This window comes from Podarcis bocagei (genome assembly GCF_964188305.1).
Source record: "Podarcis bocagei genome assembly, chromosome: 6".
Classification (NCBI taxonomy): domain Eukaryota; kingdom Metazoa; phylum Chordata; class Lepidosauria; order Squamata; family Lacertidae; genus Podarcis; species Podarcis bocagei.
Window position 1 is genome coordinate 57,200,594 of NC_138130.1, and position 15,124 is coordinate 57,215,717.

Here is a 15,124-nt window from a genome sequence, read left to right on the forward strand (position 1 = left end):
TGGTTACCCAGCTTTGTGAAGGAGGTACAAGGGCTCTGGCAGGATCTTAAGAGTCCCTGCCTCCTTCCCAAAAGCCTGGCACCTCCTTACTAGGCACCACCTTCTCAAAGCCAGGTATGCCCACAGCCACAGCTTTGCACTGGTGTTGGTGGTGGTGGGATAAATAAATGGAGAGTGGGTTTGCTTGTTCCCACCCATGCATAGCTGCTATTGCATAGGTAAAGTAAGTGTAAGTTGCGAGTTACCTGCACGCTGCTCTGCATTCAATTTCTCTGACTATATATATATTTGTATATGTCCTTATATTGTGCAACAATTTTCCTTGATTCATTATTGTGACCTCTCGGCACCGCTTATGAATATATGTGGCCCACCCCAGTAATTATTGCATTGTAATGGTATTCTCATGAGGCATCCCATTTTACAGGACACCCCATTTTAGAGGCATTTCCATGGGGAAAACTAGGAGCAGTTCAGCATTCTGATCCCCTCTGGGTCGATTTAGACATTTCTAGCAGGCTGCCAAAAATCCCAGGCTATGCATATTAAAGCAATAATCGTTTGATGCATGTTGCTCCATGGGTGAACTGGTTGGATGCAAAACACACATGTTGGTGCCAGGGGTGTGTTGCCATAGCCTACCTGTTTCGCAAGCAATTGAGCAACTTGTGCAGTAGGGACTACTTAAATATTCCCATCTCTGTGAGTATGCGGTAGTGCTGTGAATAAGGGCTTTCTGATGGCCTGGTGGCATACTGTGTAGAACAGTGTTTCCCAAACGTTTTTGGGCAACGGCACACCTGTTAGCCGGAAAAAAATCTCGCGGCACACCACCATTAAAGCCCCGCCCCGTGACGTCAGCGCGCAGCGTCACGCCGGGAGGGACGCACAAAAGCGAAAGTTTTTTCCCTCCCCCTTGCCGGGGTGGGAGGAGGCAGCAGAGCGAGGGCAGCTGAGGCGGCGGCGGGGAAAGGAGAGGAGGAACGCGGCGCGGCGGCGAGCTAAACTCGGAAGGAGTAACCAAGTGTTAGACGGTTGGGAGGCAGAGATGGGCTGCTGAAGGCAGAACGGAGGCGACCCGTTCTCCCGGAGGTTGATTTCTCTAAGTCTCGGTAGAGAGTGTGTCCGCAGGAAGGGATCCTCCCTTTTGCGCGCGCTGCCCCGCCGCTCGGCACCACCACCGCGGAGCCGCCCCCGGCTCGACGCGGATCCTCGCCGCCGCCGCCGCCTCTCACCGCCCGACTCGCCCGACTTCCTCCCACGGCACACCAGCCGATGTCTCACGGCACACTAGTGTGCCGCGGAACACCGGTTGGGAAACACTGGTGTAGAACAAAGAGGCTTACCATTCAGTTATCTCTGCAGCCAAGGACACCTCTGTACTGCTGAGAAAATTCTTTTCTTTCCATTTGTAATTTCTTATTAGATGCTTCCTAACAGGGAGTTTTCTAGACTGTGTGCCAAAGATTTAATAATACCCTCACACATTTATGCAGGAGTTAAAAACTGGCAAAGAAAATATAGAATAATTAAAATAGCAGACAGCGCCTGAAAATTCTTAAGAACTTCTGCTTCAATCCCTAGAATCCGTAAAGTTTAAGAAAAATAACCATGGGAGCATAGGATTCTGCCGACCTGGAATCACCTGAAGTTTCAGTCTCGGCAAACTGTCAGTCACTGATAGGGAAGATAAAACTCTGGGTTGGATCCAGTAATGTGTGAGTTGACTTCCACTAGTGTGGTGGGACTTTACATCCCTCTTTGCACCCACTGCAGCCACCACACACCCCCAAAATCTGCTCTGGAAGCTCTCCCAATCCTCTGGAGCAGATTTTGATGGTGTGTGGGGAGGAGGAGAGAGGTAAAGTCCCGCCGTACAAGCAGAAGTTCATTCTGCTCTTGCAAGGAAAGAACTGTCTTTTCTTGGTTAAAATTGTCTTGCTGCTTCTTGTTTATCTGGGAACATCCCCTTTATCCTTTTCACCTTCCCTTCAGTCCCCAGAGCGAGGCAGGCAGATCCAGCCCATGCAAGTGATTGTTCCTTTTGAACATGGATTAGGAATTCCTTCACCTGCCTGTTCCCAACCTTGTGTGCCATGCTGACGTTAGTTATTGCAGGCAATTTTAATGAGAGTTAATCCTCATTGACATGGGTGGGAACAGCTACAAAGCGTACCACTGAAGACATCTGCCACAGAACCGTACCTCTTTGTGACATGGATGACAGGAGTGAATTACTTAGTGACTTCTTAATGGATTTTCAACTACAAAATCAATAAGGTTGACAGGACCGCAAATTGTCTCGTTCTCTGAAAATATAGAGTTGGAGTGGCGATGCCTGTATTTTGATGGAGTTTCTATATGTGTTGTGGGTTCTCGGATCTGGGAAGTGAGGAGACAACCTGTTCTGGATGATGTGGCACTCCCAATGAGAGATTGGGTTAGTAGTTTGCAGGTGCTCTTTGGCCTGCTATTGACCCTTGAGACCCAGGTGGCTCCGGTGGCTTATTTCCAGCTCAGGCTGGTTCATCAACGATGGCCATTCCTGGATAGAGAGTGCTTGGCTGCAGTGATCCTTGTTCTAATAACCTGAAAACTGGGCTATCATAACACACTCTGTGTGGGGCTGGTCTTGAAGACAGTTTGGAAGATGCAACTTGTGCAGAATGCAGCCACCAGGGTGCTGGTTAGCACTCCTGGCCAGGCACATATTACACCAGTTTTTAAAGACCTGCATATTCAAAGTGCTTATGCTGACCTGATGAACTATTTGATCCCAAAACATCTGAAGGAGCATCTCTCATGTGGACCTGTCAGGTGTTGACCAAGGGAGGCGCTGTTGGCAGTTGCAATGCCATGTGGCGTTCATGGGGCGGTGGTAAGTGGTAGAATGGCCAACCTCTGAGTTTCATCTGGTTTGTCACTTGTATACATTTTGACGTCTGATCAAAGCACACCTTTTTTTGCGCAGACCTTTTGGGGTGGAAGATGCTACATAGATGCAAACTGATTTTGTTTTTTTGTGGGGGGGTTTTCCAAAAATTCTTTAGGTTATGACACACCTACGTGTGACATATGAACGCATGAACCAGTCTCTTTCCTTGCTTTACAATGTGCCAGCGGTTGCTGAGGAGATTCAGGATGAAGTCGGTAAGTTGCTTTACTTCTTGCTCGGAGGTCTGTTGTCATTTGTAGCAGGTGGGTGGCGGGAAGAGAAGGATGAGTTAAAAACTACTTGGTTCTTTAGTATTAAGAGTGGATGGTAGCTTTCACATTAAAATGGTGATAAAAGTCTGTGAGTGGGGAAAAATTAATGCAACACATTCTGTGCCTGGTTTGCTGGGAGGGAATCTATGTGTAAAGAGAAATAACTGCTATCTGTGTAACCACCCTGAATGGGTCGTGCTTTGAAATCAGGAATACTTTTCCTATATTTCTTCCCTAAGTATGCAAAACTCTTAAAGTGAACTGGGTTCTGCTGTGGACAGAAAAGTGGTACACATTTTTAATTATTTAATGGATTTCTAGACCACCATTCAGGGTATCTGCCCTCTTGAGTTGGGTTACAACACCTCACTAAAGTGCAACATTAAAATTATTTAAAACAGCCATAAAAAACTATTTGTAGCTTAAAAGCATTACAGCAGATGAAAGAGGTTTTTTTTAAATATAAAACTATATTAACAAAGAGCTGGTGCTTGAAATGACTTATTTCCCTCCTTCGTCCCAGTCTTTCCTTTTTTGTGTGACTTGCCTTTTAGATTGCAAACCTTATTGTTGATCATTTGTAAGCCGCTCAGAGAGTGGGATAAAATACATTAAATAAGTGATGGTAATAAGCTACCCTTCAGCAGGACCTAATCCCTTATAGTCAAATGTTAGACAGTTCTTAGCAAATGTTGTATGAATTAGCCTTCATTTCAAAATATGCAAATGGATTTCCAAAGGCATTTCCATACTTTAGGGTAGCTAATTTTTGGCAATAAGCAATACTATATTATTAATAAATGACTGGGATATATGATTTCTGTACTTAAGTGATGGTTGGAACTACTATGAACATCCGTCTTGCATCTGGTTGCTGAGTATATTTGTCTCAACAGATGCTGGGTTTCGCTCCATTACTCAGCTCTTCATACAATTGCTATCCAAACTGTATGTTTGTTACTGCAGCTTAAACACTTCAGTGGTGGTTATCTTTGGTGATCCTGCTAAACCTTGGGGTCCCCCCACCTTTTTAAAGTATTTGAAATATCGTCTAGTTAAAGGTGAAGTCACCACAAGCAAAGTTTAAAATTATGTTCTTATAAAATTAGGGGAGAGTTGGTAGCAAAGGAACAACATGAGCAGTTCATTAATAGATATTAACAGAAACAGTTTCAGTAACATCCCTCAACCTGGAGTCTTTCAGATGTCTTGGACTGCCAATCCCATTGATGCCAGCCAGCCATGCCCAGTGGTCAGGGATGATGGGAACTGCAGTCCCCCCCAAAACATCTGAAGGATGCCAGGTTGGGGAAGGCTGATTTATGTTATCCCAGCTATCATACTTAATTTGAGCTGGGAGAATGGTCTGCTATTCAAGAATCAGAATTATTCCCAAATGCATGAAAGCAGTGTGGTCACGGACAAGAGAAAGTTGTCAGAATTATTGCATACTACTAATGCTAATGGGACGCAGGTGGCGCTGTGGGTTAAACCACAGAACCTAGGACTTGCCGATCAGAAGGTCGGCGGTTCGAATCCCCGCGATGGGGTGAGCTCCTGTTGCTTGGTCCCTGCTCCTGCCAGCCTAGCAGTTCGAAAGCACGTCAAAGTGCAAGTAGATAAATAGGTACTGCTCTGTCGGGAAGGTAAAAGACATTTCCGTGTGCTGCTCTGGTTCGCCAGAAACGGCTTAGTCATGTTGGCCACATGACCCGGAAGCTGTATGCCGCTCCCTCTGCCAATAAAGCGAGATGAGCACCGCAACCCCAGAGTCCGCCACGACTGGACCTAATGGTCAGGGTTCCCTTTACCTTTACTAATACTAATAAGTAGTCACGGGTTAATCTTTATCAAATAAACTCAACTGATATGAAATTTAGGGGTGGTTGTCTCTGACTGCTGCAAAGTCAATTTTCTTTCAGGTTGGTAAAAAGTGCAGGGAGAGACAGTGTGTTCAAATCAGGACAAAAGGAGGGCATGTTGGCAGAACTGGTGCAAGCAATGGGAGATGTGCACTTTGAGGGATGTTCACCTCAGAAAAGAGGCTAGAAAATGCAAACATTTAAAAATATTTAGACTGGTTTGAATCCATTGACTTAAAAACATTCACGGAAGGAAGTTTTCCTACTCCCTGCATTCCCACTCATGCCCTCTGAAAGACTTATTCTGAGGCTCAGGAAGCTCTCCTGATCAGTGTTGGATGGTCGTGGGGGAGGTTATGCCATAAGACAATCTCTCTAAATCAGGCATGGATCTAAAGTTAACTTAAGGAAGTTCATGGAAGGAAAGTGCATCATCTTTTCCTCCCCACACTCCATTCCCACGTTGCTCAAGAAGACCCGCTGACGCTCTGGAGAAGCTTCTCATGGGTACAGGTGAATTTTTTCTTTTCTTTCCTGAACTTTCTCAAGTGAATTTATTTTAGGATCCAAGCAATTGATTTTTCTTGATGACGTTTTTATATCACACATTACCTTCATAGGATGATTTTATTTTATTAAATCTATTTTGACATTATAGAAGACTGAAGTGTTGGTATACTTTCAAATTCTACTGTGCTCTCTGAGATGATGAATGACTCTGCCCTTTGGAAATTGCCTGAACATATTCAGAAAAGATTTCTGCTACAGATGCCATTTCTGTGAACGGGTGAAAACACAGCAAACAAACCAAAATGTGTCTTCAGCCCAGGGATTGTATCTTTCTTTAAAAGTGCTTTGGGAAGTTTATGTTACATAAAAGCAAGAGCAGAGGAATAATGTTGACATGAACCTGTTCATTTTAAGCAGGAGTGGCTAACCTCTAACCCCCATATATTGCTTGACTGCTGTTCCCATCATCCTGACCGTTCTGAGTGCAGCTGATGGGAATTGTATTCTAATGACTTCTGGAGGGGCTGCAATTATTATTATTATTATTATTATTATTATTATTATTATTATTATTATTATTATTATTATTATTATTACCCCACCCATCTGGCTGGGTTTCCCCAGCCACTCTGGGCGGCTTGCAACAAAATATTTAAAATACAATAAATCATCAAACGTTAAAAACCTCCCTAACAGTGCAAGTTAGGCACCCTGATCTGACTTTCCAATTTTCTCTGGAGTTGGGTTGCTTAGCATGAGTGATGAGAGGCTCAAGATATGAGAAAGGCTCAACCAAACCTTCAGGGAAATGCAAAAGAGCGTGCTGGGCTATACTACTTATAAGGGGCTTATTCAAGCCTGGTTGTGGGATTTTGGAGAACCTGGAACCATTTCTGAAATGAACATCCTAGCGTTGTACCTTCTAAGCAGAGCAGGCCTACCAGCTGTTTTAGCCATTTCTAAACCTCCCTTTTGTCTTGCTCAACTCCCTGGTAGTAAAAGTACAGGTAAAATAAATAGTTTATCTGCACTGACCCAGATAAACAGATATGCACACGAAAATACACACACTTTCCTCCCTCTCCTAAATCCTGTTTTCTTGGACTGACAGTCTGTCAGCACAAAGGATTTGCAGGCACCCCTGCATAGCTGCTTTCAAGAGACTCTAGGGTCTTGTGGACCACCTTGACCAAGAGGGAGACTTCTTCCAAGAAAACTGGAGCCAGACTTCTTTAAAAGGAATAAAGAAAGACATGGAAATGGTAGCCTTTGTAGCCAGTGGCAGTGTCATCAAAATAATGCGGTGGAAAGGCTGCAGTCTGAGGTAGTAAACCAGTTTTCTCTGTGAATTTGGTCAGTAGCAAGTCTTTTCTTTAGCTCAGCATGTCTCAGGATTTTAATAACGTGAACTGGTTATGAGATGATAAGGGTGCCTAGAAGGGGAAATTGGTGTGTCTAAATAAGACCATCAGGTGAAAATTCTAAACAATCTTGAAGAGTGCAGACCGTGTCGGATGGATTTGTAATGGAATGAGGAATAAGTTAGTGGATCATTGTGTAGCAAGCTTTGAAGTGGAGCTGGTGAAAAGGTATCTGTCTCAATTTGGAGATCCCTGCAAACGCAAGCTCCATGTACCACCTTATTTACATATTGGTTCCTGAAATGCCACTTTGTCCCAGTTTAAAAAGGTATTGCCTGTTTGGTAAACTGGGTAGGCAAATGAAGGGGTGAAAAGTGCTAATTAAAACGCCGTGATGAATGCACAGAAAAGCTCTGGATCATTACCAGTGCCTTTTAAAAACAATTAAGAAATGTGGAAATGTGGTAAGTACAAGATTCGAGAATGTAAGAGAGTTAGGTTGCAATCTTACCCTGTGCACCTGGGAATGACCTTGATTTGAAGTCCAGGAGCATTGGTTTCTGAACAGACCAGGATAGGATTGCACTGTTCGTAGAGAAACATCTTTTGTCTTGAAATTGGGAAGCTACTTTGGTCTCTGACATTCTAGGAAGCATCTTAAATAGATAAGAATTGCAAAATTAAAAGCTTATTTTGAAATATAATAGTCAGAAGCATGTGCAGCCAAGAAAGCACCAAGAACTTAATTATGGCGTAGTTCAAATAATTTCTGCTCATTTCAGCTTATCACTAAATGGATTATAAAACAATCCATTCCTTGGGTGTTCTTGCTGACAGGATTTATTTTTCAGCTTCTTCCTGTATCCCTTTTCACTTCTTAGCTACCTACATAATGAAATGTTACAGTGATATCCCAGCTCGCTAGGCGTGCACGTAGTGCAGCCTCTATCCCAATTTAGAAAATGAAGGGAGCGCTGGCATTGATGCTAAATGTGAATGTGTGCTGCTGGTTTGGGCCAGCCCTGGGGTCACTGGATGCCAGTGAGAAATGTGATCCTTCCATGTGTTCCTTGCAACAAAGCTGGATAATGCAGAGACAAGTGAGTTGCCCAGGAGGATATGTCTGTCTTTGTCAATGCCTGTGATAATCACAGCGCATCGAGCCAACACATGCTATGGTTCATATTGGGTCACGCTTGTGACTGGCAATCCACACAGCTGACTTAATATCATTTGCTCGTTGATAGATGTTTGCCCTGTGGATATACTATCTGCACTGTAGTTTTGCAGTGGAAATCAGGAAAGTAATAGAATCTAGAAGTTGGAGAGGAAGCTCTCTCTCTCTCTCTCTCTCTCTGTGTGTGTGTGTGTGTGTGTGTGTGTGTGTGTGTGTGTGTGATGTGTATGTTTGGCTCAGATTCAGATAAACAGTTTGTGCTACCAGGTGCCAGTCCAATGCGTCCTGCTAGTGCAACGGAACTTTTGGCCCTCCCCACCAAAAAAAAAATGCCTCCCCCAATTTGGCTTCAGAGAGTTGGGAGAACCCCAGAACAGCATGGGGGGGGGGGGGAGAGAGAGAGATTGTTCATCTGTCAAGCTGAAATGCTTGCACTAATGAAACGAACATAATATTGCATTGTTGAATTCCTCCCTATGTAAGTTTGCATATTTAAAGGTGATGAGGAAATAGGAATGCACAGAACCGCAAGCGTAGCTTCATTAACCAAAAGTGAATTATTGCAGGGTCCAATGCTTGTACACATTTCATTTAGTTATGTAAAATATTTTCACCCCACTCTTCAACTGAGAAGGCTCTCTGAGCAGCTTGCAAAAATCAATAATAAGACAGTCTCTGCCCTCAGGCTTACAATCTCAAAGACATGGAACACAAAGCAACAAAGAGTGGGGGGTGGAGGGGGGGAAGCATGCTAAAAAGCACTAGTGCTTAAAGCTACAGCTCTTACAAAGACCAGCTGAGTTGGAAACAGTTGCCTGATGGTATGGTTGCAGCCAGGTCAGTTTTGGGGAGGGATGCTACGGACGAGGCCTGCCTAGTACATTTTGCTGCTATGGGCAAAATGCCCTGCCCCTGCCCTCCCAGCTGGGCTCCATGCCCTCTTGCCCTCCTTGCTCTTAAGAGCAGGGATTTCCAAGAAGACCTCCCAATGTATGGCTGCCTTATTTCAGAGAGACAGAACTCCAGCCGGGACTCTCCAGTAGAGAGAGATTTCTTTTTTTCTCCCTCTGAGGGAGCAGAGAACTCAGGGAAAATGAGATAGCTTCAGATTCCATTTCAGAGCTTCGGTATTTTAAATGTATGCCAGTACTAGCAATCCAATTGTTAACATGCATAGGACTGTACTGTAAATTGCTGAATTTGGAGTAAATGATCTTGCAGAGTCTCCCATTTGAAAATTATGCCGAAGTTGTAACGGTGTGGTTTTTCAAAATGGAGACCTGCAAGTAAGGGTGGAAGTGGAGGAGTCTAGATCTGCCACATACGCAGTATGCTTCACCCTGCTTCATCAGAGGCCTCCTGTGTTGACTGGAGTCTCAGCAGAGTCAATGGAATAGCTCTGTTTCCTTTCTCTCTTCTGTTCTGCAGCCTTACTGCAAGGTACCACAAATATGTTCTTTGTCTTTCTTTCTTTCTTTCCCTCCCTACCTCCAACAGTGCTGTGGTCATCAGCCTCTCTGTTTCTGTTTTGCAAACTGAGTTTAAAACCATTTCTGCATTCTCCCAGTTGTGATAATTTACCAGTTAGGGCCAAGTGAGTGTATTAATTGCTGGTTTCCCGTTTCTTTTTCCTCCAGATGAACTGCTTCAAAAAGTGCAAAACTACTCAGATGACATCTTGGCAAATATGATCAGTGAGCCCAGAATCAGCTATGGAAATGATGCCCTCATGCCTTCCTTGACAGAGACTAAAACAACAGTTGAACTCCTTCCAGTCGATGGGGAAATCAGCCTAGATGACTTTCAGCCATGGCACCCCTTTGCAGTCGATTCAGTCCCAGCCAACACTGAAAACGAAGGTAATGTAAGATGACTTAAGAGTTTCTTGGATGGAGATGGTGTGGGATTGTAGCTGGATGTATTATGAGAAGGTCTTGGCCTCTCTGACGAAAGCAAAGAATGGTTCATTCTGAGTGGTGAAAGGTCTGCCAGAAGCACTTGCCTTTCTTTTATTTTTGATAGACTGCAAATGCATTGAGATTCAGAAGTTCACGTACTGCCTTGAAACAGACAAGCTGTCAAAATTTAAGTGAGATGTCTGCCCCCACTAAAAAATTAATGTGGCGAACTTGTAGGAGTTGGAAGCAAGTCAAAATAATAATGTCTAATTAAAAGGGGTGCTTTGAGCTGTTAATGAGTGAGAACTACTGCCTTGGAGACTCTGTGGAAGTAGAATGTTGGGAATGTGTTACATCTAACAAGGTCATTATCAGTAGTCTTATTTCAAAACTACTGCTCTTAAAGATTCTTTGATAATCAATATTACTATATTCCTCCAAAGATTCCCCCCTCCCAGATAGCTAGGAAAGCATTGTGGTCTTTGTTGAACTTGTCATATGTACAGTTTCCTCTGGGTAAAATAAGAGGTAAAGTTGATAAATGGATAAACTTAATAATAATTTTCTGGAAAGTCAGCTTTTATTTGGTTCTAGCCATATCAGAATCATTTTTTTAAAAGGCAGTCTTCTTGTTTTTAAGTGTCAAAAGGAATTCATCCAAGTAAAATGTGTACATCAGAAAGATCTGCAAGATTAATGTTGGGAAAATGTGTTAATTTATTATGTCTTTTTTGTTATTCCCCAAAGCAACATATATAAGAATATATGGCATTATACTGTATTTGATTTATTTGTTGCTAGTGAGACTCACAGGTAACTTCTGGATTAATGATGGCATAGAAGGTTGGTGATTGCCTTACTGTGACATTTAAAAACTTCATATGCAGTTCCTTTATGTATTATAAAGCATGCAAAAATGACATCAGTTACAGAAATTTGGCACTTCTTGAAAATCGTAATACAGTATAGAAAGGAAGTCAAATGGTTTATGCTATTGTGAACTTTCCCTCCCTCCCTTCTCCCTGCAACCCCACCCCCCCCAAAAAAAATCTGCTCAATTGCGCTAGTAGAAGTCCTTGTGCAAATGGGAAGACTTTGCTGGATACGGCTCAACACTACACAACAATAAAAAATAAATAAAAAGTAGCACAGTCAGTTGGGAGATTCTCCTTCAGAACAACCAGTGAAAATAGGCATTGTGTGACAGATCAGCTGTGCAGTGAGAAACTCCCATTTATTTTATTGTGGATTGTGCTGAATTCGTGAGTTATATTCATTTTTTGATCTAACAGACTTTAGGGCACACACTGGCAAACCTGGGTACATAAACTGGATATTAGAAACCTGTGGCTTCACATTGCATTTGCCTGGGAAAGATCAATAGGAAAAATAGCTCACCACCCCCACTTAAAGAATATTTAAGAGATGTGGACTGGATCCAAAAACTTTCTAGCTTGGTCTAGAGGGCCCTTTTCTTCCTCTGCTTTCCTGAAAGCTGCCCCTGTTTTACCTTTCCACTTCATTGGTGTGCATTCAGCAGTGCTACAGAGGTTACCTTTGCAGATTCAAGAGAAAACCTTCATTTTGGTCTTCTTAATGCAATACACAAATGTGGTTTTGCTGCCTGAATAAACAAGTGTCATAAATGCAGAACTTGCAGCAACTTCACTGTTTTGTTTTGTTTTGTTTTCAGAGGTACACATTAAGATGCTTTAAGTGAACCCCAAACTAAAAATGTGAAGTTTGAATGCAACCAACATATGCTTGCAGGAATAGTATTGTATAGAGTATCCCTGAGTGCCAGTGCAGTATATTAGAGTGTCAGACTAGAACCGGGGATACCCACTTCTCCATGAAAGTTACTGGCTGACCTTGGGCAAGTCACTGCCTCTCAGACTCACCTGCCTCACAGGGTTTCCATGAGGATAAAACGTGGAAGATGAGTTATGTATGCCACCTTGAGCTTCTTGGAGGAAAGGTGCAATAAAATTGAAATTAGTCTGTCTATAATAAAACATAGATGCAGTCACCAAGGGCTGGTTGGCTGCAGATCTATCCTTAGTGTACACTATAAGGCAACCTGGGGTTTGACTTTGTGCTGTTTATGAAATAGTCTTCACTGCATTCTACTAATGGAAGCTTAGCATTCCTTCAGCATTTCTGGCTCCTGCATATGTCGGTTTGAGAGACTGTGTCTCCTCCTCTAGCATGGAAAAGGGACAAGTAGTATCATGTTTTTGAGTTTTTCTCATTATGCAGCTGTGGGATGTTCTGCTTGGATTGAATGAGTGTGTGACAGGTTAGCTAGTAAGTCCACCTGCTTCCACAAACATAAATCACTGCTAAGCATATTGTGAGGGGGTGAGGAAATCCATGCAGATTGTCTTACTCATGTTAGAGGGTTCTGGCTTTTCAGGGGGATCGTTAGTTTAGAAAATCTAGTTATAATACCTAGCATACAAAGATCTGGGTTGGCAATACCTTTTGTACTTGGATATGTTCTTTGGATAAGTGGCTTTCCTTCCAACATGGCATTCAAAGTGGTGGTGATATTTGTTTTGAAATATGATTCTTCCATGTGTTGTTGTGTTTCCCCCGCCCCCAATTTGTGTATTTATTTGAATGAATATGCTACACCTAAACTGGATAACAACCTGCTTTTAAAAATAATGTTTAAGAAACTTACTAAAATTACGGTAATTTAATTTCCCTATTTCAAAAACCTTACTCAGTGCCTAGTTAAATAAAGAGTCTTATTCTCATTCGAAATACAGTCAGGAAAAAAATCCAAGAAAGAGAGATTTAGTAGTAAGATGCAGCCAACAATGAGAATCCCTATTACAATATCTTGGCTCATAGATGGCGTACAGAAGGTATTGCTGGCAAAGTTATGGTTGATGTTCAGATACGCTCAGACTCATGGCTTTTGCATCAGCAGCTAGAGTCCTGCATTCTGTCATCTGTCAGTATTTATATTCCACTTTCTGGAGACTTTCAGGTGAAGTTTTGTACCATATTAGAGAGCGATGTGCTTCTGCAGAATCGGTCTCTTCCATTTGTCATGCAATTCCTCAAAGCTTGTTTCAGGGAACATGCTCTTAATATTAAAGAATCAAGCATTTCTACAATTCAGAAGTTCCCCGTCCTTTTCATCTCCTTTTTTAAGACACAAAATGCTGTGACTATATAAGAGATAAATGTTTATCCCCCAAGTTTCCCTCGGTTATTTTGAGAGAAGCCAGACTGCCGCATAACTTGCCTTTAAAGTTATAGTGTTCAGTGGTGTTTAAAATGTAACCATTCTTCTAAAGGAGAAGGGGAAGGACGGGGTTAAGAGATGAGAAGCAGCCGTTTTTGCGTGAAATTTATGTTACAGAGTTCAAAGCAAAAGGTAGGTGGAGTTTTCAAGGACTGAAGAAGGCTTTCTTCTTCTCCAATAGATGGAGAACATTAGACTCTGTTTGTGGTTTGTGATATGTAAAGTAACCAGAAATGGATGGACGTGGTAGTTCCTGTCCCTTTACTTTTATTTCCAGGATTAATTTAAAGCAGATCTTTTTCCAACTGTTCGCTTATGTTACTTTGTTTATGGCATATAACTTTCCTGCACTGTCCCAGGCAAAACCAAAGGCAACTTATTTTGGAAGCTTTCGTTTATTTTTATTTTTTTATTTGCTCTTTTTCTTTCCTATTTGTTTATTTCTTGGCTGCACGTGCCCAGTTGAGCCAGTTGATGCCCGCCCAGCTGCAGACAGAGGACTCACCACACGACCAGGTATATAATTTGCATGGCTTTTACCTAACCTGTGTTTGCCCTGCATGTTCATCTTTGGCTTCAGCTGAATGGATCACCTTTTCTTTGTAATACTCCTCTGCTGAGCTCCTGCGTCTTCTCATAGACATGATTTATAACTCAGTAACTTCCTGCCAACTCTTGAATGAGGTCATTTTGCTGAAACATGTCTGCCTGACCCATAAAATAATAATTTATTCCAAGAATATGCTGGAATTAAAAGAGAAGCGGTTAGATGATTTGTGAACTCCTTTTCCCATTTATATATATTTTCCTTGTAACTTGAACATCAGGCAGTGCCATGGGGGCATTCAAAGTGTGTGTGTGTGTGTGTGTGTGTGTGTGTGTGTGTGTGTGTGTGTTGTGTGATATATCTTTCTGCATGAAAAATAAATACTTTGTTTTGGAAATTGAAAATGTTAAAGTCATCAAATATATGAGCTCGAGGAAAAGAGCCAGGTAATGGTAACTTTTCATTCTGGGGGCTTCAATGCAGTATATTTAGTTCAGAATGGGGGAGGGGGAACGAGCCCAATGACTTCTAACAAAGATAATGAATGCATTCTCCTTCAGAAGTGCTTTAACAGTGTCTAGACAGGTTTCTAGATATAGACCTTACAGTAACCTTGCTGGCTGGTAGAAATACAAGTATTTGCAATGCCCCAATCTAGTGTGCATATTCAGAGTTCATATAATAGTTATTCTCATCAGCAAGCCCAGTTTGCACATAACACTAAGCCCAAGCCATAGCTTAGCAAGATCAAGTGAGCAAATAACCAAGGTTTGTTCATGGTTTGTTTGGGGGAGAATAACCCTGAATCCACGCTTGGCCATAATGCTAAACTAGATCACGGCTGAGATCTGGGTAGTGTGGCACATGCAGGACCTGTTTTCGATCTGGGTTCCCACATGATTGCTTGTTTTTGCTAAATTTGGCTAGTCGTAACATGCAAATGAAGGGACGCAGGTGGCGCTGTGGGTTAAACCGCAGAGCCTAGGACTTGCCTATCAGAAGGTCGGCGGTTCGGGGTGAGCTCCCGTTGCTCGGTCCCTGCTCCTGCCAACCTAGCAGTTCGAAAGCATGTCAAAGTGCAAGTAGATAAATAGGTACCGCTCCGGCGGGAAGGTAAATGGCATTTCCGTGCACTGCTCTGGTTCGCCAGAAGCAGCTTAGTCATTAAGATCAAGATAAATTTTCAGGATAAAAATTTTGAAGAGACGGAAAGTATTTGCTGAAATGGATAATTGACTTAGAATACAAAAAAGGGAGGTGTGAGGAGGTCAGGGAAACAAGCAAATGAAAGATAAGTTATGGG

General features: G+C 42.5%; 1 protein-coding gene across 4 annotated transcripts in view; it reads left to right on the top strand.

Moving 5' to 3' along the window:
* Positions 1-15,124, top strand: part of APP (amyloid beta precursor protein) — a 147,980-nt gene that overhangs the window by 119,936 nt on the left and 12,920 nt on the right. For 2 of the 4 annotated variants that reach the window (XM_081199640.1, XM_081199642.1), the window contains 3 exons: positions 3,051-3,150; positions 9,755-9,976; positions 13,737-13,790. In XM_081199640.1, coding sequence (XP_081055766.1) covers positions 3,051-3,150; positions 9,755-9,976; positions 13,737-13,790 — 376 coding nt within the window. The remainder of the gene's footprint in view (positions 1-3,050; positions 3,151-9,754; positions 9,977-13,736; positions 13,791-15,124) is intronic. The other 2 variants (XM_081199641.1, XM_081199643.1) reach the window with 1 other exon arrangement.